At 35.7% G+C, this 26,672-nt stretch overlaps 1 protein-coding gene across 2 annotated transcripts; it reads left to right on the forward strand.

The window, feature by feature from the left end:
- Positions 1-404: 404 nt before the first annotated feature.
- On the forward strand, positions 405-25,672 carry LOC125678347 (receptor-type tyrosine-protein phosphatase F-like). Of its 2 annotated transcripts, none has more exons than XM_048916759.2 (17): positions 405-551; positions 1,062-1,153; positions 3,310-3,390; positions 5,106-5,201; positions 5,973-6,068; positions 6,837-6,980; positions 8,109-8,246; positions 9,634-9,754; positions 11,897-12,111; positions 15,091-15,144; positions 15,391-15,559; positions 15,941-16,086; positions 16,244-16,534; positions 16,633-16,844; positions 16,937-17,116; positions 17,256-19,802; positions 24,946-25,672. In XM_048916759.2, the coding sequence occupies exons 2-17, from the start codon at positions 1,090-1,092 to the stop codon at positions 25,105-25,107; spliced, it is 4,716 nt and encodes a 1,571-aa protein (XP_048772716.2). In that variant the 5' UTR covers positions 405-551; positions 1,062-1,089; the 3' UTR covers positions 25,108-25,672. The 2 variants fall into 2 exon arrangements, with proteins under 2 accessions (XP_048772716.2, XP_048772717.2); XM_048916760.2 differs by lacking the exon at positions 405-551 and adding an exon at positions 590-699.
- Positions 25,673-26,672: the final 1,000 nt, after the last annotated feature.

A 26,672-nucleotide genomic window follows, 5' to 3' on the forward strand; every position in this document is an offset into this window, starting at 1 on the left:
TCATGATCAGCGAACTCCAGATTTTTTTCCACTTCATATTTTCCATCAATAATAATCGTAAAATGTGTCAATCACAAATTTTAAAAAATATCAAAGATAACTTTCTGAAAGCATCATAAAAAGCAATAGGGTATATTTGATAGTTGTGATCGAAAAATAACCAGTTTTTAAAATATCTCACGATTTTATGTACTATTTTCGAAAGTAATTCCATATTTGCATGAAAATGGTGATAGGATTTTGTTTTTATTTTTGCAGCAGTATGGAAATCGTGATATTCCTTTACTTAAATCAGTTGGCATTTGTGGATGTTTACCGCTCATTATTAAACGTGTCAATATCCTCAAGGTTGGTAATATAGCGAGATGAATTATTGATTAGTGGAAATAAGTACTGGCAATCGTCCTCTAGAGCACATGCGCAGTGGAATGTCAACCTTTAAATGTCTTATCTACGCTAATCAATAACGGTGCAACAAAAATTGAAACAGTTTATTGCACATCACTCATAACGTTAGAAATTCCGCTGGAAGTGAATTCAAAATCCCTCAGGTAAGCGCGTGCCTCCATAACGCTGTGAATTTCCTTAGTAACGTATGTAAACAAACGGGCATGACAGAAATATGGCTGTCCACGTCTGCACATTGATAATTTTAGCAAAATCTCAAATTCAGTTAATGTATTATGCAATGGAATAGAGGTAAGTTTAGTATATATAAATACAACATGATTTTGATATTTTTTAAATTGTGTATTTGAGTGCATCGCCATCTATGAAACCACCAAACATGTTGACACAAGTTCTACCTAGAGAAACAGCATTACGAGACCTTTAAATCCATTTATTTGTCAATAGTTTCATAAGTTCGAGTTGTTTACAACTAGACTTTACTATAAGTACTTAGAAATAAATGACAATGGTGCATGATCTATCCGTCAAACAGTTCAATGACCACGCCTAAGATTGATTAAATAACTATTGTTTCAAGTGCGCAAAATAGGTTTAGATATTTCTGGCATGGGTATATTATATAAAATGTTGACTCATAATCTCTCACTCAGGTACAGTCGGCATGTCAGAGACGAGGAGATGTCATCGCCTGTTTTCTTCTATACGCCTTTAATAGTCTTGATCGTATTCCCGCTATACACAGGTAATTATTTTCCATATAAGTGTACAAATCTTATTATATAGATCTACCTGTAATTATTTCCCATTTTAAGTGTAGAAATCTTATCATTTACATATATGTAATTATTTTCCTGTATAAGTTTAGATATCTGATTATATATTAGTAATTATTTCCCATTCCAAGTGTAGACATCTTATTATAAGCACCGGATTTCAATAATTCAAAGTCTTGGTTGTTTTATGTTTAACTATGAATCTAGAATTTGAATAGAACTAAACCTTGTGTGTGTTTTTTTCTTTTATTAGCGTAGAATTAAAGTAGTAATAATTTCTGTACAGTAATAATTTTTGTATTTTTTTTTTTATATTATAAGCGTTAACTTAATTAGTACTAATTTTTGCTTTTTTGTATTATGGGCCTAGGACTTACATGTAACTAATTCCAATTTTTAGTTGTTTTTTCCTATGTAAAGTCTATAGAATTTAACTAGCGTACTAAGATCTGTATGTTTTTCTATCATAAGTTTAGATTTTTTTTTTAAAAAAAACTAGTACTAATTTTCGCGTGATTTTCTAATATATAAACGTAGCTTTTCATTAATACATATATATACTAAGTTTTGCATTTATTTTCATTCATTATTTAACTTATTCTTTTTAGACATATTAAATGTACATGTACTTTGACTAACGATTATAAAGAAAAAAATATTTCTTGTTGTTGACGTAGAAACAAAATGGAACAAACACATTGTGACGTCATTCCTAGGACGTCAAATAGCGCGACAAAACGTCAGTTCAGTTTATATGATACAAAGAATTGAGGATATTTCATGCTTTATTGTTGTATATGGAATTTATTTCGCGAGTAAGTTATTCTGTCTTACTCGTGAAATAAATTCTACATCCAACTACAAAGCATTGGATTTCCTGTTTATTATATCTCCTTTGGTTTTAGAATATGTTTATTTTAAGGATGTATAGTAATACACAACATGACACATGACGTAACAAATCAGAACTTGTTATTTTCACACTGTGAAAATATTACTGTTATTCAATGGGTAAATCGTAATATTTCACTATTGAAAATATAAATCAAGTTAATTTAATGTGTCTTACAAGTGAAATTCGATTATGATAAAGAACAAAAATAATTTCTACTCATTTTATAGGATATAGGCCTAAGCACAGGCACTCGACTTTTTATAAAAATATATATAATATAAAAAAGGTCTTCCTGTAAACAAACTATTTGTGGAGTGCCTGTAGATATAAGTTGGGGCTGTTTAAGCATTATAAACTGCTATAGAGCGTGAACTCTCCCAACTTGCTCTATATCGTATGAAATAAGCAGAAAATGGATAGACTTCAAAATGAATTCATTTATGTGCAGAATGATTTTATTTCCTGATTGAATAATGCGAAACGATGCGATTTCGTTTTTCTACCTGCTTACTGAAATAAAATGATAGAGTCTTGAAGCCAAATATCTATCAGGTGCAAGTCTTTGAATAAGCACCTCAAATTTTTGAAGTTTTCGTTGAATCTGAGTTAGAAATTATTCACACGTCATGCAGTCTTTGTGTAGTTTCCGACTGCCAGTCGTAGAACTTTGAGATTCCAGTAAGCAGATTGAAAGTCGCCAAACCATTTGCAGAATGGATTCAGTAATATATTCATATGTAACTTGCAACTGCTTGTGCTTTGAAAAAAAATTGAAGTACTTTGATATTTTCAATGACGCAGGCCGTACTTCATAGTATAGGGGGGCGGGTCATATCTAGATAAGAGAGCAGTGCAATGCTAGTGTTCAATAGGTTATATAAAATTTTCGGGATTAATTGAACGAGCAAACTGGATCAATATTTTATTAGCTGCTTTTAAATTTTTCTCTTTAAGGACGAAATGAAATCGGACAAAACTAGGATTCAGAAATAACATTTTTAAGTAATATATGTACAGTCTGTACAATGTATTAGTGGTGGGGGGTGGGGAAGTCATACATAGATAATGTGAAGCCTTATGTAAATTATAAAATCGGTACAGTTTGAACATTCATTCCTTAAATCACGCGCACAGGGAGGTTTTGTAGTACAGATTAATAAGATTTGCTAATCTCAATGTTGTTTTCGTCAATACCACAGTCTAACACAAACTCTAAATGTTGTACTCTAGCATCACAGACGTGTTTTCCTAGATGTCAAAGTTCGGAATATTGCGGAAACAGGACGGAGGGTGGAGGCCTTACCTGTCTAGGTAAGTTTGTTTACTTACACCTCAGCTGAAGTTAAATCCCACCTGAATTGAAATAGTTCGCGCGTAAGGTAATAAACGTAGAATTTTCACATATTTTATACACATTACAGGGCTACACATATACTTAGGGATTAAATATTTCAATTTGTACAGAGTCAAGAGCACGTACCGTGTATAAAACTCGTGTGACATATCAATTAAAATCTTTATGAATGAAAACCGTAGGACATGTAATTATGAGTAATCAAGTTATAGTGATGATAATTGAAAGTCAAATGTAGTAAACAAATGCAAAGTTGTGTAAAATCATTTTGTCGTGTTGTAAGATGCCAAGGATCTTCGCTCATCTCAATGGTCAAACTGTAAAACATACATTGTACATCTTTATTAAATAAAATCAAACATAAAAATTGGAGCAAACATGTATACACATTTGTACCTTTAAAAGTCCTTGCTACATTGTCACAATTCACAGGTATACTTCAATTCTGATGGATTCTCAAGAATTAAAAATCACTATTGAGAGTATTGACAGTATTTTGACGAGTGTTACGTGTATAAGTACGAGTTAAATGGTTTCCAACTTAAACGTCACATGTGATATTTACCTATCCTGTAATTCTAAAATGTTATATAATTTCCAATTGTGTTTACTCGTCATATTCAATATCTACCAATCTTCCTGATTCTATTACCTCGTACAAAGATATAGTCCTGCTGAATCTGAAATGTTACCCCGTACCACAGGGGCTAAGCCCGTTTTGGGCCCGAACCCTGTGATACCATAAATATAGATGGTATCACAGGGCTCGGGTCCAAAACGGGCTTAGCCCCTGTGCCCCGTACAAAGATTCTGAAATGTTACCCAGTATAAAGATATATTCCTGCTGAATCTGAAATGTTACCCCATACACAAACAAAGATTTTGAAATGTTACCTCGCACAAAGATATAGTCCTGATGAATCTAAAATGATACCCCATACAAATATTCTGAAATGTTGCCCTGTACAAACAAATATTCTGAAATGTTACCCCGTACAAACAAATATTCTGAAATGTTAACCCGTACAAACAAATATTCTGAAATGTTACCCGTACAAACAAATATTCTGAATTGTTAACCCGTAGAAAGAACTTGTCCTGCTATTTATTAAATGTTACCCCGTACAAAGAACTAGTCCTGCTGAATCTGAAATATTACCCCGTACAAAGATCTATTCCTGCTGAATCTGAAATGTTACCCCATACAAAGATCTTTTCCTGCTGAATCTGAAATGTTACCCCATACAAAGACCTAGTCCTGCTGATTCTGAAATATTACCACGTACAACGATCTAGGTTTAATAATACATGTGAAAGGTTTAGATAATCGTAAAGGGGAACAAACCTACTACAATTTGAGAGTATGTTTGTTTCAGTTGAAGATTATATCCACATTTGTACTATGAAAGGTCAAGGCTACAGGTTAAAACGAAAATCCCAATAAGCACAGGACCCTATTGTACAAAAGATTAATTAACTTTTAATTGACAGCTAAAGTTAATCAACCTTTGTGCAACCCGGTCCAGGTTATTAAGGAATATCTCTGATTACGGGTCCCTTGTTGATGTTTGGTGTGTATTTCAGCTTGTAATGACGCCTGTAATGGTTGTACAGGTTATTAAAGGATATCTCTGATTACGATACCCTTGTTGATGTTTGATGTGTATTTCAGTTTGTAATGAAGCCTGCAATGGGTGTACGGGACCAGGGCCAGAGTCCTGTCTGAGCTGTGCCGAACAGTTTTACAACGCCAGCACAACTTGTAGAGGTAAGGGATTCTCACACAACAAAGAATACGCCAGTTTCGAAATAAGAGCTCTCCTGTGTAGGAGGTACATTTAGTAGAACTTTGAGGGCCTAAGTGGGACAGAGTGAACCTACCATCAGTGGGGAAGACGATAAAATGTATTAAAAGCGGCTTCTCTTTCGATATTTAAATGTTGGAAATACAAAATACTATTGAAAGAAATGTTTTACAAAAGCAGAAACATAAAAACAATGTCATATTTGAAAGTAATATCCTGGATATGATACCTACGACCAACAAAATTACGTGATATAATAAGAATTCCATGTATTTAATTACTCCCTGAATACTTATCACTTACTTAGTTTATGTATCAATTGAATTCGGGCGATGAAACAGCGTATGAGAGACTTACTGAATACATTCACTTAAGCAGTGATGAATATTCGTCCCACTCCCGCATGTAAACAAGTTGTCTCGCGCCTTACTATGTACGAGAGTTCTTCAAAGGGAAATAACTCGAACGTATCTCGAAACCGGCGTATTGGTTTAACGTTTCTGTTGAATTTTGATAATTTGGCTTCAGATTTAGTCAGTTTTTATAGTCTGAAACATAGGCATGGGGAAAGAAAGTATTATTACGAATTTACGTAATGTAAATCTTTAAACATACGATTTTTCTTATGAAGCTTATTCTTACTTGACTGCTTTCCATAAATTACTTGTCTGTTTCACATGAAATACTCGTCTGTTTTGATATCTACACTGGGCCGCGTATTTATATTTTTTCAGGTTGCAATGTTGCCTGTGATGGTTGCACAGGATCGGGTCCAGAGAACTGCAACACGTGCTCTGCTGGATTTTATCCCGTGGGCGGTATCTGTAGAGGTTAGAGAACTTTTTTAACATGCAAGAATCATTACGCGCAACAGCTTAATCTCAGCCGAGATTCGGTTCGGCTGGATATTTGGACTGACACCTTCGCCGAATCTGGATGGTCCTTCATAATTCCTATCTTGAGATTCATATTTAACTTGGCCGGTTCTGGCAGTTTACTAGGAAACAGTGCTGTTAGCTTCAAATAAGATATTTGACCTTTTAAATAACTCTCTATCACTAATAGTGCTATATTTCATACCGTTTAGGTATGTAAATCCCAAAATAAAAACAATTACTATAATTTCCGTCCAAATGATGGCAACCCTGATATAATTGTTTATCTCTTGATAGTGAAGAATTCCTATAGTCTGATCTTTATTTCTAAATTAGTGATAAACAGTAGGTATCAGCTACTGCATATATCACTAATAAAACAAATACCTATAGACTATAGGAACTCTTTACTATCAACATCTTTCCAAGTCAAGGGTTTTTGATCCGCTCCTCTCTTTGTGAGGAGAGGAGCGGATCAGAAACCCTTGACTTGGGAAGATGTACTATCAGGAGATAAACAATAATGTTAGGGCAGCCATCAATTTCTAGAACCGGTCGAAGTTAAATGTGAATTTCCATTTAAAGTAGTTATGAAGGATTGTTCCAAGGCCTCAGTTCAAATATTCAGCTGAGCCAAAAATTAAAAAGAGCTGTGAGAGATTTATACACATACATATGCATCATTTGTTAAGAACATATATTTTTTATGCTTTGTTTGAATAGGTTGTGAGGAGGGGAAGTTTGGAGTGAACTGCACGGGAACCTGTCATTGTCTGAATGGAGGGGCAACCTGTAGAAAAACAGACGGAAAATGTGACCCCTCTATCTGTGAATGGGGATGGTCTGGGCTACCTTACTGTCAAACACGTAAGTATAGTTCATTGTCAGTCGAGAGTCAATTAATTAGTCTGTCTGTGGCCGTTCCAAGTAAACGTCATGTTATTTTGCGCCAAAAATAGGCCTAAATGACTTTCCACCAGAAAAAATAAACCAATATAAAATGATATAAGCATTTTGAAAAATTTGAAAAAAGAAATCTTTTACAATGAATCATTTTTTATATATATCTGCAACACTGTATTTGATATCAATTTTCAATTTCCCACCATAGTATCCACTTACAACATACGATTAAACAGACAAGTATTTAATAATTTTATTATACCCCCCGCAAACGAAGTTTGGGGGTGGGGGGGATTATTGGAATCACTTTGTCCGTCTGTCCGTCCGTTTGTCCGTAGACGCAATTTGTCCGAAGTTTATTTCTAATACCGCTGGACATATTTCATTCAAACTTTATGCACATCTTCTATATATTATGTAGTTGTGCATCTCCTATTTTCATTGAAATATTTTAACAGTTATAGAAGTTACGCACATTTTCTTTTCATTTTGGGGGTTTCACACTTTGTCCAGAGTTTAATTCTAATACCGTTGAACAGATTTGATTCAAACTTTATTCTAATCTTATATATATAATGTAGTTGTGCATCTTCTATTTTCATTGAAATATTTTAACAGTTATGGAAGTTACGGACATTTTCTGGTTTAGAAAAGATTACAATAATACCAATACTTGAGCTAATGTCATTTATTTACTGACAAAATCAATGACAAAGTAAAGTTGGCATAACATAATGATCTTTAACAAAGTGAATATAAACTAAAGACTAGAAGAGTTGACCAGGGATTTGCAATCATACAGCCTAAAATGTGCCAAATAGTATTCATTGTTTATATTAAGCATATTTTTAATATTTCATGTACTGCTGTACTATAGAATATACACTTCTGCATTCACATTGATTGCCCTGTAGATAATGTGAAAATATCCAATGTGCTTGCATTAAATATTCCCTATCATCTTATATGCCCCGCGGGGGGTATTAGTCCCATTAGGACAGTTCTAGTTTTATTCGTATCCTTTTTTCGCTAATTACTTTGTAAAATGGCCTCTACATTCTTTGCACTAATGTACAATTTAATCATTTTCAGCGTGTGAACCGAACTTCTATGGGAAGAGTTGTAAACTGGAATGTCACTGTCCCGTGAACGACAGCTGCAGCAGTATTAATGGGCTGTGTTCCTCTGGGAAATGTCACCCTGAGTACGGCGGGGCCGGGTGTCAGATTTGTAAGTCCATTCCTATCAAATAGCACACCCCCTGCACTAGACTTTTTCTGCAGTCTAGATTTGTCCTTTACCTTTATCAAAATCAAAATTTATCCTTTATACTTTTTAGCTCACCTGAGCCGAAGGCTCAAATGAACTTTTGTGATCGAAATTTGTCGTAAACTATTCACATTTTCATCTTCTCCAGAACTTATTGGCCAATTTCAACCGAACTTGGCACGAATCATTCTTGGGTAAAGGGAATTCAAGTTTGTTCAACTGAATGGCCACGCCCTTCTTCAAGGGGAGATAATAAATAGTAAAAAAATTGACGAATTTTTAAAGTCTTCTCCAGAACCACTTGACCAATTTCAACTAAACTTGGCACAAAACATCTATAGGTGACGAGAATTCATTTTTGTTCAATGTAGGGTCATGCTCCCCTCAAAAGGGAGATAATCACAAAAATGCAAAAAGGGTGGGGTCATTAAAAAATCATTTTATCAAGAACCACTGGGCCAGAAGAGCTGAAATTTACATGACAGCTTCTTGAGATAGTGCAGATCCAAGCTGGTTAAAATAACTGCCCTCAGGGGTAAGGTGGGACCACAATAGGGGATAAAAATATTGCATACAAATATACTGGGGAAAATCTTTTAAAATCTTCTCCTCAAGAACCACTTTGCCAGGAAAGTATAAATTAATAGTAGGATTTATATTTGTAATATAAACCTAGAAATAGTGTTCTTTCACCAACTCAACATAAAAAAACCCAGTACATTAGAGGAAAAGAAAATGTAAGAGAATATTTCTAGCAAAAAAATATTCACTTTGGACGTTAGGCCGAATTTTGCTAAACATGGCCTTAGTCCTTTTCATGAAAGCTTTTTGACATACAAATGTAGTGCAGATTGAGGTTCGGTGAAATTATGGTCACCGGGGGTAGGATGGGGCCATAATAGTGAATCAAAGTTTTATATACAAATATATATGGGGAAAATCTTTTTGAAATATAATCATTTTGTCCTGGACTCTTTGTTGAGTCCCACGTGATCGAGGGCGGATGTGATCGGTCCATAAGTGATGCTCACTACGCCTGGGTACCATATCGCACCTCTGGTGTTTCCAGGGGTCTCTACTTCCCCTGTGCATGATTTTGTATTCTTTGCAAGATTTATGAGATTGATCACTGTTCGTTATATCTTCTCCTTTTCATTAGTCCTTTATTTTGAACTCTTTCAAAATTCATTCTAAACTTTTCTAACTTCTAAATGTACACGGTAATTTGAAAAGTAGTCATAAAGAGGATTACATAGACTTTGTGTTTATATACTATGATGTTTGTGACGTATTAAATATCAACGCATTTCTTCAACAATTACACACGTCATTATGTATATGTTTCCAGTGCTTCCAAAGTTGAAAGACCCGCCATTGATAACCGATAATGTGTGTGGAAACATGACCGTGACTTTCAAGCTGTGGGTGAAGGATTTGGACATCGGTGACGGTCCTATCGGAGAATACAGGTACTGCATTCTGCTTTTAAATTACATGATGTTTATATCTCTCAACGGATTCGACACGGAAAAGCATTTTCTACGTATGCTCAATTTTTAAAGACAGGCTACTGACAAACAGGTTGATGTTGCAGGGGTTTCAACAATCTTGTTTGGGGTCAACAGTTCGTAAATGCTATAATAGTTATAATGATATAGTTTGCCAATTAACATACTACTACTAATAATAATATTTATTTATATAGCGTCCTAAATGACTATAAATAACCACTCTAAAGCGCTGCACACAATAAAAATGATACAGCATGTTATAAAAGTATAGTAAAAGGAAATCATAATAGCATTAAGACATAATATCAAAACAATGCTAGCAAAACATCAATAAAGTGAAGTAAAATTACTAAAATCTAAAACATGATGTGCATGAAGAAAGTTCCACGCCACATAATGAAATGGTGTAAATTACAATAGTTGAAATATATACTCAATTATACACTTGAAAAAAAAATCATTTAATAACTTTTAAAGTGATGACTTATCAACGATGCTGATTGGTTGAAAAATTAGTTTGATTTCTCTGTCAAAATTTCGTTCGGAGTTCATCTGCACTAAGCACGCGGGACTACTTTTCTCTGGAGACGTCACCACTGCCGGTGAAGGGCTGTAAAATTTAGGCCTATGCTCGGCGCATATGGCCTTGGAGCAGGGAGGGATCTTTATCGTGCCACACTTGCTGTGACACGGGACATCGGTGTTTGTGGTCTCATCCGAAGGACCGCCCCATTAAGTCGCCTTGTACGACAAGCAAGGGGTACTGAGGACCTATTCTAACCCGGATCCCCACGGGGTCATCATTGTAAGAAGGCAGCCAAAAATTTTATCACATCATAAACTACTTAATCATCAATTCGCAACCAAAATTGTTATGATGAAAAAAGAAGATAGCTAATAGTGATCAATTTAAAAACTCCTATAAAGAATACAGAATGCAGAGTAAGCAAACACGGTCCTTTGTAGATATCAGAGTTAGGACCGGGTCACACACAGGGGCTAAGCCCGTTTTGGGCCCGAACCCTATGATACCATATATATAGAAAGGGGTCTAACTCTGACACAGATAAAAAACTAACCACTCGCTTCAAATGCCTAAAAATTCTTAAACTAGGTAAGCTATGCGTAATTTGTCGTTTTCCTTGCATAGATTAATGTTTTAACTACTTGCATGCCAAATTTCAAGTCACTGGTTCTTAAAATACCAAAGATATACGTCATCGTTCTCTCGATTTCACTTGTTTATTTTTACTAGGACATTTACCGGTCCAGGTCACGGAGTCGTTTCTCGCCCATGACAGCAGCGAAATTCAGACTAGTATGGAAGATTTCGGACCTGTCAATTAAAATTTCACATCAATTATACGCTACTTACTTCCTCATATTTTAATAATGTTCTTCGTGTAGACGTTACACGACTTATTTTTCCTCAGAAGCATCAACTGTTGACAAGATCTGCCATTTTAATGAATACACTAAATACCCGAAATGTCTACAACTTTAAAGAAGGGGAAAATGGGTAATAATAATCTAAATGAAATAGAATAAACAAAAACAAAAAATTAAAAAAGCCAAGAAATAATGTTTAATTTCCTTCTCTAAGTGCAATTTCACAAGAATAATGTTTTGATCAGTTTTAAGGTATTTGAGATTTTAAGTCTATCGGGTATTTAGTGCGTTCATTAAAACGGCAGCTCTTGTCAACAGTTGATGCTGCTGAGGAAAAATAAGTCGTGTAAAAGAATTAATGCTTGGTCATAGATCTAGATGAAAGATGAAGATAACGAACAGTGATCAATCTCATAACTCCCATAAGCAATACAAAATAGAGAGTTGGGCAAACATGGACCCCTGGATATACCAGATGTGGGATCAGGTACCTAGGAGGAGTAAGTATCCCCTGTCGACCGGTCACACCCGCCGTGAACCCTATATCCTGATCAGGTAAACGGAGCCATCCGTAGTCAAGACCAGTGTACCAAGAACGGCCTAACGATCCGCATGAAACACGTCAGACAGCATTTGACCCAATGATAGGTTGTATTGGCAAATCTAGATATCTGAAGATTAATGTTGTGTTTTTGTCTGTTGCTTCACCAGGTTAGAAGTGTTTGAATTCAACACTTCGACGTCTTGGAACATCATTAAAAGCTACAATAAAGTAAATGCATCCGGAGTGGTAGAAACATTTACAGCTCTCGATGTAAATTCTCTGTACCGCTTCCGGGCCAGTCTTGTTAGAGAAGAAGATGGTAAACTAATGACCGACTGGACGCCAGGTTTTCCAAGTGAATTTTATCCCAGCGCCTGTGTTAGTAAGTAGTCAAAACATCATAAACATAGCTAATGTGAATGATCAGTGCTAAAAGGAAAACATGGCTAATGTGAATGGTCAATACTCAATCTAATTAAAATCAGACTTCTTAGATCTGCACCGTATACTCTGCGTAAGAAGATCTGACATAACCCGATTAGGGGTCATATTCATGTGAACTTTATGTTAGCCAATCATCGCGTCGCCTATGAAATCGTCGGTGTTCACAATTCAAGGAAAATGGCTGCGATTGTTTGGTTTGAAAGAAAACACATCGCAGCTAGATGCGACGTCACAATGCACCGTTTAAGTCGACTGGCGTTATATTCCTCGCGTTATTTAAGTAAACTATCTTGAAAATTATTCAAATCGTATCCATCCCTATTCATACATAAATCGGAATTCACAATTAATTTAATTTGGGTGCATTTTGTATCGTACGTTTTGTTGTTTGTATGAACGGAATAGATTAGGCATTATTGCGAAAGTTTAAAATTCGTTATGCGAGAATATATAATTTTACAGTGTGGAATAAACTTCATTGTAGAGAGATTACAGCAACTTGTTTACGAATTGCCAGGAACCGCCTAAATAGCCATCATTGTCTGTATGGCACAATCTGACTGGCTGATAGTTCTCATGAATATTCCAAGCCAAAGATCATGCGGACGTGACCTTCTATGGGGTTATGTTAGATCCTATTGTAGTGATTGTGAGCGTATTCTAGGATCTGATTTTAATTAGATTGGGTCAATACTAAAAGGGAAACATGGCTAATGTTACACCCAATTCACAACAGATCACAAACATAACTAATATTAGTGAGTACCAAATCACCACAGACATATCAAATATCAATAAATGCTCAAAATATCAGTTACATAGCTTATATAAGTAAGTACTCAAAAAGTCACAAGGACAGCTGTAATTATCTGTAGGTACTCAAAACATCATAAACTTAGCTTGGATCAACAAATACTGAAAACATCGTAAACATAAACAAATACTGAAAACATCAGAAACTACTCAAACACCGTAGGCATAGCTGCTATCAGTTAGTACTAAACGCGTTAAAACATATCAAAGATCAGTAAGTAGTCAAAATATCAAACCATAGCTAATATATATAATATCATAAGGACTCATTGCTAATATCCGTAAGTACTCGATCCATCATAAAAATATTTAAATACTGTAAGCACTCAAAACATAAACTTAGCTAGTATTTGTAATTAGGCAAACAAGCATGAGCATTGCTAATACATTTAAGTGTCTAAATCATCATAAACATGACCATTATCTGTCAGTGTTCAAAGATCATAAACATAGATTATATCTGTTAGTACTCAAAGCATTCTAAGAATAGCTAGTATCTGTAAGTACTTAATCGATAATAAATATAGCTAGTAGCTATAAGTATTCAATCAATCTTTAGCATATTATATGTTAGTAATCAATTGATCATAAACATAGCTAGTATGAATAAGTACTTAATCAATCGTAAACATAGCTAGTATAATTAAGTACTTAATCGATCATAAACATAGCTACATGTAGTATCGGTAAGTACTCAATCGATCATAAACATAACTAGTATCTGTAAGTACTTAATCGATTAAAAACATACCTAGTATTTGTAAGTACTTAATCGATCATAAACATAGCTAGTATCTGTATGTGCTTAATTGATAAAAACATAGCTGGTATATATAATACATGTAAGTACTCAATTGATCATAAACATAGCCAGTATTTGTGTGTACTTAAATCATAAAAAATAGCTAGTATCTGTTAGAATTCAAAACATAGCAGTTAGTATTTTTTATGTATTCAAAAAATAAAAAAATAACTACTATCTGCAAATATCCAAAGATCATAAACATAGCTAGTATCTGCACATTTAAGTACTGAAAGATCATAAACATAGCTAGTATCTGCACATGGAAGTACTGAAAGATTGTAAACATAGCTAGTATCTGTACATGGAAGTACTGAAAGATTGTAAACATAGCTAGTATCTGCACATGGAAGTACTGAAAGATTATAAACATAGCTAGTATCTGCACATGGAAGTACTGACAAATTGTAAACATAGCTAGTATCTGCACATGGAAGTACTGAAAAATTGTAAACATAGCTAGTATCTGCACATGGAAGTACTGAAAGATTGTAAACATAGCTAGTATCTGCACATGGAAGTACTGAAAAATTGTAAACATAGCTAGTATCTGTACATGGAAGTACTGAAAGATTGTAAATATAGCTAGTATCTGCACATGGAAGTACTGAAAAATTGTAAACATAGCTAGTATCTGTACATGGAAGTACTGAAAGATTGTAAATATAGCTAGTATCTGTACATGGAAATACTGAAAGATCATAAACATAGCTTCTCTCAGTAAATACTCAAATCATCGTAAACATAGTTAGTATTTGTAAGATTTCAACGATTATAAAGAAGGTTTAGATAGGCACGTACTCAATCCATTATAAACATAAACAATATCTCTAAGTGCATTATAAATGTAAGCAAGGCATTTAAACATCATAGATATGACAAACGTCAAATTAAAGAAAGAGGTCGTTATATCAGCAAGACGATAAGATAAATAAATCAACAAACATTCATCCTCAAATTGCTTTTTAGTGAAAGAAAATTGGATTGGAATAGTAAACTGGTTGCAAAATATCTTTGATATAGATGTAGCCCTGTAAAACGTAACATTATATGGAGAACAATTAAAAGTTGCATAATTTCAAAAACGGTAACATTTGTTTATCTTACTGACAAGGACGTATACATGTATTTGCAATAGCAACTTTCAACCATATGGATTACATTTCGAGACAACTACATGTAATTGATAGGTGTGTGCCTATGAAATTGTAAAAGTGCTAATAATGAAGTGTATATCATTAGCATAAAATATTGTTTTGTGGTATATCTATGCAGTAACGCTAAATTCTGGTGTATTTACAGTTCCTACCACGACCACATTGAGACCGCCCACCCCAGCCCCTACCCCTCCCCCAGGTGAGGTAAACTAGTGTACTGCTCACACGCATCTAGGTATAGAGTCTGATAAATTATCTCAGAAAAGCAATCACAGTATTGTAGTTTTGATGGTATCTTACGGTTTCATACATATCTTCTTTACACATAATAGTGAGCTCCAAATTTGCAAGGCCATAGTTTTATTTAACTCCAATATATGAAATGTATTTTTAAAAAGAGGAAACTATGCACAAAGATTGTATTGTTATTTTGTACTCTATACAGGTTCATTATTTGAAAAGTTCGTAGTTAACTACGATTCGGTGGGTAATCTTATCACAGTGAGCTGGGCTGGTAAAGACTTCAGTAATCACCTTGGTAACGTGAGCATCACTTATGGAATAACTGGAATCGGAGACTGCAAAGACTTTAACATCACTAATGAGAACACAAGGTAGGGCAGACCAAACCTGGATGTACATTTATCAGTCACCTAGCCGTTATTACATATGTATATAAAATATTGATAATTTTTAAGTCAATAAAATTCATTTTGACATATTGGTCATTTTTAAATTATATTCAAAATGTCAAAAAAGTAGTATTTGTTTAATGGTAACAAAGCATGGTATATGCATAATCTTTTTATTTTTAATTTTTAATTTTTTTTTTTTTTTACTTAAGTCTGTTCTCAGTTTATGGTTATTGGGCCAGATTTATAGGAGTTAGAATACAATGTATTTGAACTCGAGTTGTCTTTCTTGTAAAGTTATTCACACTTGAGTAGTCGTTCCTGTATTGCTATTTCTGATGGTAGTTATCTATATTTATAAAGAATTGGCGCAGCACGGGATTCTTTAAATCTGAGTGGATTATTGCCTAACAGACGGTACAATGTCAAAGCCGAGATCGATGTCTTTAATTTGAATTCCACGGAGAATGACCGCACTATATCCCGGGATATCACTACACGGGAGGAAAGTAAGTATAAGCTTTAAGATGCATATTCTATAAGACTGTGTGATCTCTTTGCTTCATAAGACGTAACGAGAAATAAATGTACCTTCTAAAAGGTAGTGTTTGAAGAAGATATACTTGAAAACATTGACCTTTGGAAAATGTTTTGAATCCGTTATAGTACCCTCTGGAAGTGTGCAGAACCTCAGAAAAACCATCTTCAACACCACCAGTCTGACAATGGAGTGGGACCTCCCAGAATGTGAGGGAAGGGGAGGTAAACTTGTGGGGTATCCATACACCCTTCATGTCTTGAACACTGGGCAGTTAGAGAATAACGGGACTGCTTTACAGGGACGGACGACCATTGGTGGATTAAATCCGCATACCAACTACACGTTCGAGGTGGCCTATAGAAATACGGTCGGGGATGGACCGCAGAGTTCTCATACAGCAATCACAGATGAAGCAGGTATGTACAAACTGGCAGGGTTGATAGATATGAGGTATATAGATTGATGAACGGTAGAAATGGTCATACGTTTATGACTTTTGTTTTAAACATTTCAGAACCTTCCGCTCCAGTTATCACTAGTATTTCCCCGGGAGTTGAAAGCATTGAAGTTAACTACACTGAACCATATATCAAAAACGGAATAATTCGAGAGTACGAGATAGCATTTAGTACGACCTTCGACTTCAAGGACTTCACACACAAATCAAGCGCTGTCAAATCCGTTACCGTGACATCGCTAACTCCCTATACAAACTACTTCATACGAGTAAGGTTCCAGTCGTTTTAAAACTGTAAACTGTCTTAGAAGAAAACTAAACAATTTTTTTACTTACCTTTGGGTTTTATTTACAATATCAGGTCCGTGCCAGAACCAAACCAGGGCTGTGGGGGGATTTCAGTGACGTGAAGGAGACCCAGACACGACAGGCAATCCCCGGCCCGCCCGCTACATTAACTGTTATTCCACAAAACGAAACATGTTTGAGAATTATCTGGACTTCACCAGCCTTTGTCAGAGGAGTTATTAATAATTACACGGTATACCTGAATTTATTTATGTCAGAGTGAGTGAACGAGGGGGCATACTTTTGTTTCACGGTCACACGATTCAATAATGTTTTAGTCCACAAGATAGAATTTTCACTTCATATTATATATATATTTTCTGTTTGTATAGATTACATGCTCAGACTCGAAGGGAAATACATTCTCAGATTCCAAGTCTATGGAGCAATTCCAACCTGACGTTTTATCCCACGACCAGTGTGGACTGACCGTATATACACAGTACAAGATCGAGGTTTCAGCCAGTACTTCCGAGGGGACTGGTGTTCCTGCAATAGGGGTTGCAAGAACATACCAAGGAACACCGGATAAACCACCACCTCCAGTGCTGAAAAATACAACCGAATCGACGATCACTATTGAGGTTTATCCATTTAATATTCAGACTGGGCCTGTCACAGCTTACCAGATTTACGCTCATGAGCTTGAAGCGTCCGGGCGACGGCGACGACAGACTGGCCCTGCAGGGAATGTGGTGGCAAGATTCAATGATTCTGAAATCAAAACAAGTAAACTATTTACCGTGGGCGACGGTGTCTCAAATGGAGGACAATCAAATCCTCCACTAAAGAAAAACACGAACTATGATATTTACTACGAAATTGTCAGTAGCGTTGGAACCAGAAGGAGATCCAACTTTTCCAAAATGTCTCCGTCTGCCACCACTGTACTGATCGTAACTACCACTGCTCCACCCGTGTTTGTTCCGGTAACATCAACAGACAACACGCCTGTGATTATCGCCGTTGTGATCATTGTTCTGATCATCTTACTCGTTGCTATTGTTTTCCTGATACTCTTCCTCCGCTCCAGAACCAACCGGTTTTCTCCTCCTCTGTACGACACGTTTGAAGAAGAAAAGAAGGTGCAGTTGACTAACGTTGATGATTATAACCCTCACGAACACTGGAACACAATATACTCTCTGAGGGAGAGTCGGTACATTGTGTCCGGACGAGATCTCGTTCCAGATGACGGTTATCATGGGACTATTCTGAACGGAAATATTCCACTCTCTATGACGTCTCCACCTGTTACATTTCAACAAGAGTTTCATGAACTTCCTCGACAGCCATTGTCGTCGTGGAATGACGCGGTACGAAGTAAGAATTCTAGGAAAAACCGATTTCGTCATTTATTACCGTACGACCATACTAGAGTTGTGCTAGACCCTGATGAAAATTCGAGTAGTGATTTTATCAACGCTAACTTCATCAAGGGGTTCAAACAGCCGCATAGATATATCGCAGCTCAAAGTCCCTTTGACGAGGAAACCGTTTTGGACTTCTGGAGAATGTTGTTCCAATACAACATCAAAGTAGTTGTTATGATCACGAATGTGATAGAAGATAAAATTGTGAAATGCTCCAAATACTGGCCTGACTCGGAGTTGGGGATTGTGAAATACGGTAATTTTACACTAGCGCTTATTGACGAGAAAGAGTATGCCGACTTCGTTATTAGGACGGTTAAAATCAAAACAAATCAAGACGCTCACACAAAAGTTGTTCATATCTTTGATTTCTGCTCATGGCCTGACCATGGTGTGCCTGATGATACAATCCCCCTTCTCGAATTTCGGCATAAGGTACGCGAATATCACGGAAATGACAAGTCACCGCTCGTTGTGCATTGTGGAACGGGAGTAAGCAGAACAGGCACTTTCATTGCAATCGATTCTTTGTTGGAGCAGTATGATGCCGAGGGTGTTATAAGCGTGTACTCCTTTGTAAGAAGAATGAGAAAAGACAGAATTGCTATGGTACGAACAGTGAAACAATACATTTTTATATATGAAGCAATTTTTGAAGCGCGTGTTGCCGGAGAAACACGTGCTGGTTTTGACTTGAAAGAGAAATATCACACGTTAACTATGCGCAATCCCAAAACAAAACACTCATTTCTTAGAGACCAGTTCATATCTCTGCAATCGTTTACTCGAAAACCGACTCAGAAAGAGAGTTCCGAATCTCTTATCCCAATTAATTATTCGAAAAATCGATTTCCAGATGTAGTACCTCCTAACAAATACAGACCGGTGTTGAAAACTCCCGGTGGCATTGAACGCACGGACTACATCAATGCGGTTTTCTTGGATAGTCATGAGCTGAACGGTCATTTCATCGTGACTCAGTCCCCGCTTCATACGACGGTAATTGACTTCTGGAAACTAGTTTACGATCATGGCGTCCGCACAATAGTTGCGATGGAGGACTTTCAAAGTGAGGACGACACTACAGCGGAGTACTGGCCAGAGGATAAAATCAAGAAATTCGAGCCTTTTTTCGTTGACAACACAAACATATGGCAGCAGGAAAACGTGACAATTCGTCACTTTAAACTTCACAATATGTTGAAGCCAAAGTCGACTCCCCGTGAGGTTCGACAATTTCAGTTCAATGCTTGGAGCGAAAACGACTTTGTTCCCAAGTCAAAGACGATGCTTTTGGACATCATTGATTTGGTCAAGAGTTGGCAAAGACAATCCAACGAGAACACTGCCCCTGTGTTAGTACACTGTAAAGATGGTGCCACTCAAAGCGGGTTGTTCTGTGCTATCTGGACAATAACCGAGGCCATGGAAATAGACCATGATGTAGATGTGTATCATAACGTCAAACACATGAAGAGGCGCAGACCTCAGATAGTCGACACACTGGTTAGTATTTCTGGGAATAATGTTAAATCGCCACAGATAGTGGACCCTATGTATATGTTTGTAGATTGTCACAGATAATTGACAATATGGTCAATAACTCAGATGATAATGTACAAATTACTGAAATTAGTCACTCTCGCATACCAGAGTATCGAATCTACGCTTACTTTTTTAACCGACCCCGAGGATAAAAATTATCAACTTTTGGGATTAATAGAATCCTTCATTAGTACGAGTGTGGGATAGGGAAATTCCACCGAGGGGACAAGATTCGCAGTCTAGGACGAGGCTTTGCCGAGTCCTAGATAGCGAATCTTGTTCCAGAGGTGGAATTTCCCTACCCCACACGAGTTAATAATGAAGGATTATTTTTCTCACATTTTACCTACAGTTTAGTGCATAAATTTAGGAGCTTTGAGAAATTTCTAAATTATCAAAATCCTCATTTGAACTTCGATGCAAAAACTAATTAGATAGGCAGAAAGAGCGTATCCGAAAATGGTTTACACTGTAAGTGTAAACTAAAAAACCCAAGGTTGTCCAACAGAAAGCTATATACATTAAAATTTAAAGATAACAATGAAAAATATTTTTGCTTCACCGTGTAACGTAAATCTTCACTGTGTAACGTAAATCATAGAAAATATATTACGTCACAATCAAATGACGTCGCAGCAGTGTGAGACAGAAAAATCTCACATGGCTGTCTCACATGGGTAAAGTCGATCTCACACTGGTGATAATGTGAGAAAACTAAATCTCAAGTGATACGACAAGCCAATGGGTAATCTTCACTACTCAACATTGTGACGTAAATCATTATTTCACTTAGCACGATACTGCTACGTCAAGTTGTAAAGAACAATGTATGACTTCATAGTACACTAAGAAACAGATCCCACCTCTGGTGTGTCCAGGGGTCCATGTTTGCCCAACTATCTATTTTACATTGCTTATAGGAGTTATGAGATTGATCACTGTTCGTTATCTTCACCTTGCATATATAGGAGGACATGCACTGTGACCCCTCACTCTGGTATACTACATGAAAGATAACTAACAGTGATCAATCTCATAACTCCTATAAAGGTAAATATAACGAATAGTGATCAATCTCATAACTCCTATAAGCAATACAAAATGGAGAGTTGGGCACACACGGACCCCTTGACACACCAGAGGTGGGATCAAGTGCCTAGGAGAAGTAAGCATCCCCTGTCGACCGGTTACACCCACTGTGAGCCCTATATCCTGATCAGGTAAACGGAGTTATTCATAGTCAAAATCAGCGTGCCAAGAACGCGCATTAGTCGGCGTAAGGAGTGACAGTTCATATCGCATGTTTACTCCTTTATCCATTGGATATCACCCATTATTACACTATGTTTTTTCTTACGCCGTTTATGACGTCACAAACAGACGTAAATTTTATGTAGTTTGTATACAAAATGTCCGAGAGTAAAATTCCCAACAATACAGTAACGTGAATGAATAACCGGGGGAGGGGGCTAGCATGTAATAAAAAGAATCTTCCATGGTTTGTGGTTTGATATGATTTATACACAACTCCTTGAATATAACTTATATCATACCATAAACCATGAAAGATCTTGTGTATATTTTCAAGAAATGAAATCTGTTTCTTATATTTGCACTCTGCTTTCATTTTTGTTGCAATTTCCAGCAGTTAAAATAGACGTACTATATTTATGAAATAATTCTGTATTCATACGTGCATTGTTCAAAAAGGCATCGTGTCCATGAGGAAATGTCTATCATTACAAATCGTAAACATATCAAAGGCAAAAACATTGGATATTTAAATATTAAAGATGTTAGCACCTGAGAGTTTGAGTAATGTCAATTTTTTGGGAAGTGTATTTTTGAATTGTACATTGAAGGAGAATTAGGAAATTAAAAAGAAAAAAAATGGGATCGCAACGCTTGTTATTGAGCTACAGTGTTTTAAACATGACCTTTTTGCACTTAAAATTTATTCAATTGAACTTGATTTGTCTGCTGTTGTCAACACAACATAAGCAACACAAATCAATCATTACATAAAATAGATATATAATCATGTCTTCTAACACTAAAGATAAAAAAAAATAATACTAGTAATGGGAATAAATAATGACCTTCTCGCACTTGGCACACTGATTTTGACTGCGGATAACTCCGTTTACCTGATCAGGATATGGGGCTTACGGCGGGTGTGACCGGTCAACAGGGGATGCTTACTCCTCCTAGGCACCTGATCCCACCTCTGGTGTGTCCAGGGGTCCGTGTTTGCCCAACTATCTAATTTGTATTGCTTGTAGGAGTTATGAGATTGATCACTGTTCGTTATATTCACCTTGCATATGCAAAAAAAACCACCATGATATCAAAGTACATATTAGGAGTAATGTCAATTTCTAAAATTTCACATAATATTCAAGGCCTTGTCTTCAAATTTGAAATGGAGCTTTAAAAATGTGGGGGTTGAAACCAAATTGGCAAAAATACTGAATTTTTATACAAATTTTCGAGTAAATTAATTTAAACTTTTTTAAGAATTGGTGTTTTGTTTTGAAAAAAATTATCAACCAAATTAATAAATTACAACATTTGAACTAGTTGCAAGTCTGAACTACTTGTATGATAAATTATAAAACTGAAATACACGTATAGGAGTATAAAAATAGAAGATATATTGAATGAAATAGAAACTGTAATATCACACAGATTTATAACGTTTTGATTAATCAATCCTTCCGCCACAAAATCTAGTTCCTACAAAACCCTTTCCAAATTTGAATGGACACAAGTTTTTTTTCAACTGGATAGGGTTTAGTAATAGATGTGCAACATGTTTGCACCAATTGGATCAGTATTGAACCAGTAAATACTTAGTTGTAGCATCCTGCGCAGTTGTGCTCAGAAGCTCAGGGGCCAACTTCCTTAAATTGTGTAGATATTTGATGACAAATAACCAATACGGATATCATTTAAAGTAAGCGATATTGTTGTTATAGACGGTTTCTTTTATGGTGAGATGCATGAATTTCAGATTTAGTGAGATTTGAAAACAAAACAATGTCTTCTCGTTGCTTGCATTCTCAATTAGCCTAACGGTTAACAATGTAAACAATGCGACTCTGTATATTCGTGACACTTTGATTGACCATTTTGTCGTCTATCTAATGCATATATCAATTTAAAAAGGAAGTCACTACGGCTGACATAGATCGTGCCTCTGCCTTCAGTGATAAGATGTAGACGATCTAATTACGACTGACATAGATCATGACTCTGACGTCATAAGATGTAGACGATCTCTCGTTTGGTATCACTTTCACCTTGTCACTGCATGTTGTCTTCCGTAAATATGAGACTTATACCTAACTTGAGACTTAGACCTAATGTGAGACTTAGACCTAACGTAAGACTTAGATATAACGTGAGACTTCGATCTAATGTGATACTTAGACCTAACGTCTGACTTATATCTAATGTGAGACTTCAACCTAACGTGATACTTAGATCTAACCTGAGACTTCGACCTAACGTGAGACTTAGATATAACGTGAGACTTAGATATAACGCGAGACTTAGACCTAACATGAGACTTAGACTTAAAATGAGACTGCGGTAACAGAAGTGTCAACTTTCTGAAAGCATTCGTCAGATTGTCATGTTTTATGAAGTCGGTAAACATTCAATATTAATGTAGCAATAATTCATTGGTTGCCACGGATGATAGATTGTCGATAAACGTTCTGTAGAATAGTCCGAAGATTGTGGATAGACTTTAACGATATTACTGATTATCACTGGTGATGAATAGTCTGCTAATGTTGTAGAGATTGACACAGGTAATATGATGAATAGTCTGTTAATGATACATGTATATAGATTGACACAGGTAATGTGATGGATAGTTTGTTAATGTTGTATAGATTGACACAGGTAATATGATGGATAGTCTGTTAATGATACATGTATATAGATTGACACAGGTAATATGATGGATAGTATGTTAATGATACATGTATATAGATTGACACAGGTAATGTGATGGATAGTTTGTTAATGTTGTATAGATTGACACAGGTAATATGATGGATAGTATGTTAATGATACATGTATATAGATTGACACAGGTAATATGATGGATAGTATGTTAATGATACATGTATATAGATTGACACAGCTAATGTGATGGATGATTTGTTAATGTTATATAGATTGACACAGGTAATATGATGGATAGTATGTTAATGATACATGTATATAGATTGACACAGGTAATGTGATGGATGGTTTGTTAATGTTATATAGATTGACACAGGTAATATGATGGATAGTATGTTAATGATACATGTATATAGATTGACACAGGTAATATGATGGATAGTATGTTAATGATACATGTATATAGATTGACACAGGTAATGTGATGGATAGTATGTTAATGATACATGTATATAGATTGACACAGGTAATATGATGGATAGTATGTTAATGATACATGTATATAGATTGACACAGGTAATATGATGGATAGTATGTTAATGATACATGTATATAGATTGACACAGGTAATGTGATGGATAGTTTGTTAATGTTGTATAGATTGACACAGGTAATATGATGGATAGTTTGTTAATGTTGTATAGGATTGACACAGGTAATGTGGTGGATAGTTTAAATATTCAGTAGATTGACACTTGTTTGTACATATATCTACAGAGTGTTTCAAGCAGTGGATTCTCTGTGCTCTGTACAAATTACTGCAAAGTATGTACATCTATAAACACATACCTAATATATTATACCGTGAAAGTTTGGGTTAGAATAGGTCCTCAGTACGATACTACCCCGTGCTTGCCGTTATTGGCGACTGAATGGGGCGGTCCTTCGGATAAGAACGCAGAAACCGAGGCCCTGTGACTCAGTAGGTTTGGCACTATAAAGATCCGTTCCTGCTCAAAGGCTGTAAGCGCCGAGCATAGGCCTAATTTTTTCAGTATTTCACCGGCAATGGTGGCGTCTTCATGTGAGTGAAATACTCTCGAGCGAAACATTAAACAATATAAAACCAATTAACCAACTAGATGTTTATTTTCTACTTATTCTGAATGTAATCTTCTTTCCATAGGAGCAGTACAGATTTTGCTACAAAGTATTGTGGGATTACATGAATCTGCGCATGCCTGGAGGAACATTGACAAACATGATGAATCATACCAAACAGGATCGGTTATACAATGTGGGCAGTCTAAGCCTGGCCTCATACACATCCCATTTAGAGTACCTGTGAATCAGAGCAGCTCAGAGCCCGCGTGTCTTCCTGTGTTAGTTTCATAAAATTTAGAACTTGACAAATATACTGAAATGTCCGTAGAGGTGCTGGGTTTTTTTAACTGCCCAATGCAATATCCATAGATATTATTTGAATGACATAGCATTTAAGTTGATTAGTATTTTTGGGGGGTTAAATTATCAAAGTAAGTCAAAGTTGGATTATCATAAGTTTATTGAAACCACGTCATTAAATTATTTTTCATTAATTATTATATACATCATGTATATTCATTAGCGGATTTATAATTCTTTGAAATTTGTATGGCAAATACTTAAATGATTCACATGATTACATATTTGCTTTCCCCAGTACATTTGTAATTGCTTTGCATTTTACATCTCTGTAGGCTGCAATAAATCTGAGAGCAAACTGTGGCAGTATTACCCTGGTCTTGCACCTGCTGTTTTTTGTACTAATTTATTTTGTTTGTCTGGTTAGATGAATATTGTTGACAAATTATGTGACAGACTGTGATACATTTATAGAACATAAATAGTGCTAATAAAAGTGCATTATAAGTGTTCGCTTTTATGTCAATGCATTATGAAATGGATGTAAGTACTTTGCTATTTTGTGTATGCTCTGTTGCTATTGTATAGAGAGTTACGTGAGCTCTCAATGGATAAACTATGAGATTGTACTTATAAAGAGAGTTACGTGAGCTCTCAGTGGATAAACTATCCGATTGTACTTACAAAGAAAGTTACGTGAGCTCTCAATGGATAAACTATCAGATTGTACTTCTAAAGAGAGTTACGTGAGCTCTCAATGGATAAACTATCCGATTGTACTTGCAAAGAAAGTTACGTGAGCTCTCAATGGATAAACTATCAGATTGTACTTCTAAAGAGAGTTACGTGAGCTCTCAGTGGATAAACTATCCGATTGTACTTACAAAGAAAGTTACGTGAGCTCTCAATGGATAAACTATCCGATTGTACTTCTAAAGAGAGTTACGTGAGCTTTCAATGGATAAACTATCCGATTGTACTTGCAAAGAAAGTTACGTGAGCTCTCAATGGATAAACTATCAGATTGTACTTCTAAAGAGAGTTACGTGAGCTCTCAATGGATAAACTATCCGATTGTACTTCTAAAGAGAGTTACGTGAGCTCTCAATGGATAAACTATCCGATTGTACTTCTAAAGAGAGTTACGTGAGCTCTCAATGGATAAACTATCAGATTGTACTTCTAAAGAGAGTTACGTGAATTCTCAATGGATAAACTATCCGATTGTACTTCTAAAGAGAGTTACGTGAGCTCTCAATCGTAACTACTCGGCTATTTCCGTAATAGCAAATACATCTCGTAAGTAGATAGATGCCACCAGAGTCTGTTGCTATTTAGGTACATATTTACATTATATAACTAACACTTACAGGCGCACGGTGTATTATGAAACTCGAGCTTTCAATATTAAACCTAGATGCATTTGAAAGCTTACATAAATTTATATATTGACTAAGAAAAATTGAATGTCATTTTATTTACGTAAGAAAGTCAGCAAATGTTTAGAAT

Source organism: Ostrea edulis, chromosome 2 (genome assembly GCF_947568905.1).
Source record: "Ostrea edulis chromosome 2, xbOstEdul1.1, whole genome shotgun sequence".
In the NCBI taxonomy this organism is placed as follows: Eukaryota; Metazoa; Mollusca; class Bivalvia; order Ostreida; family Ostreidae; genus Ostrea; species Ostrea edulis.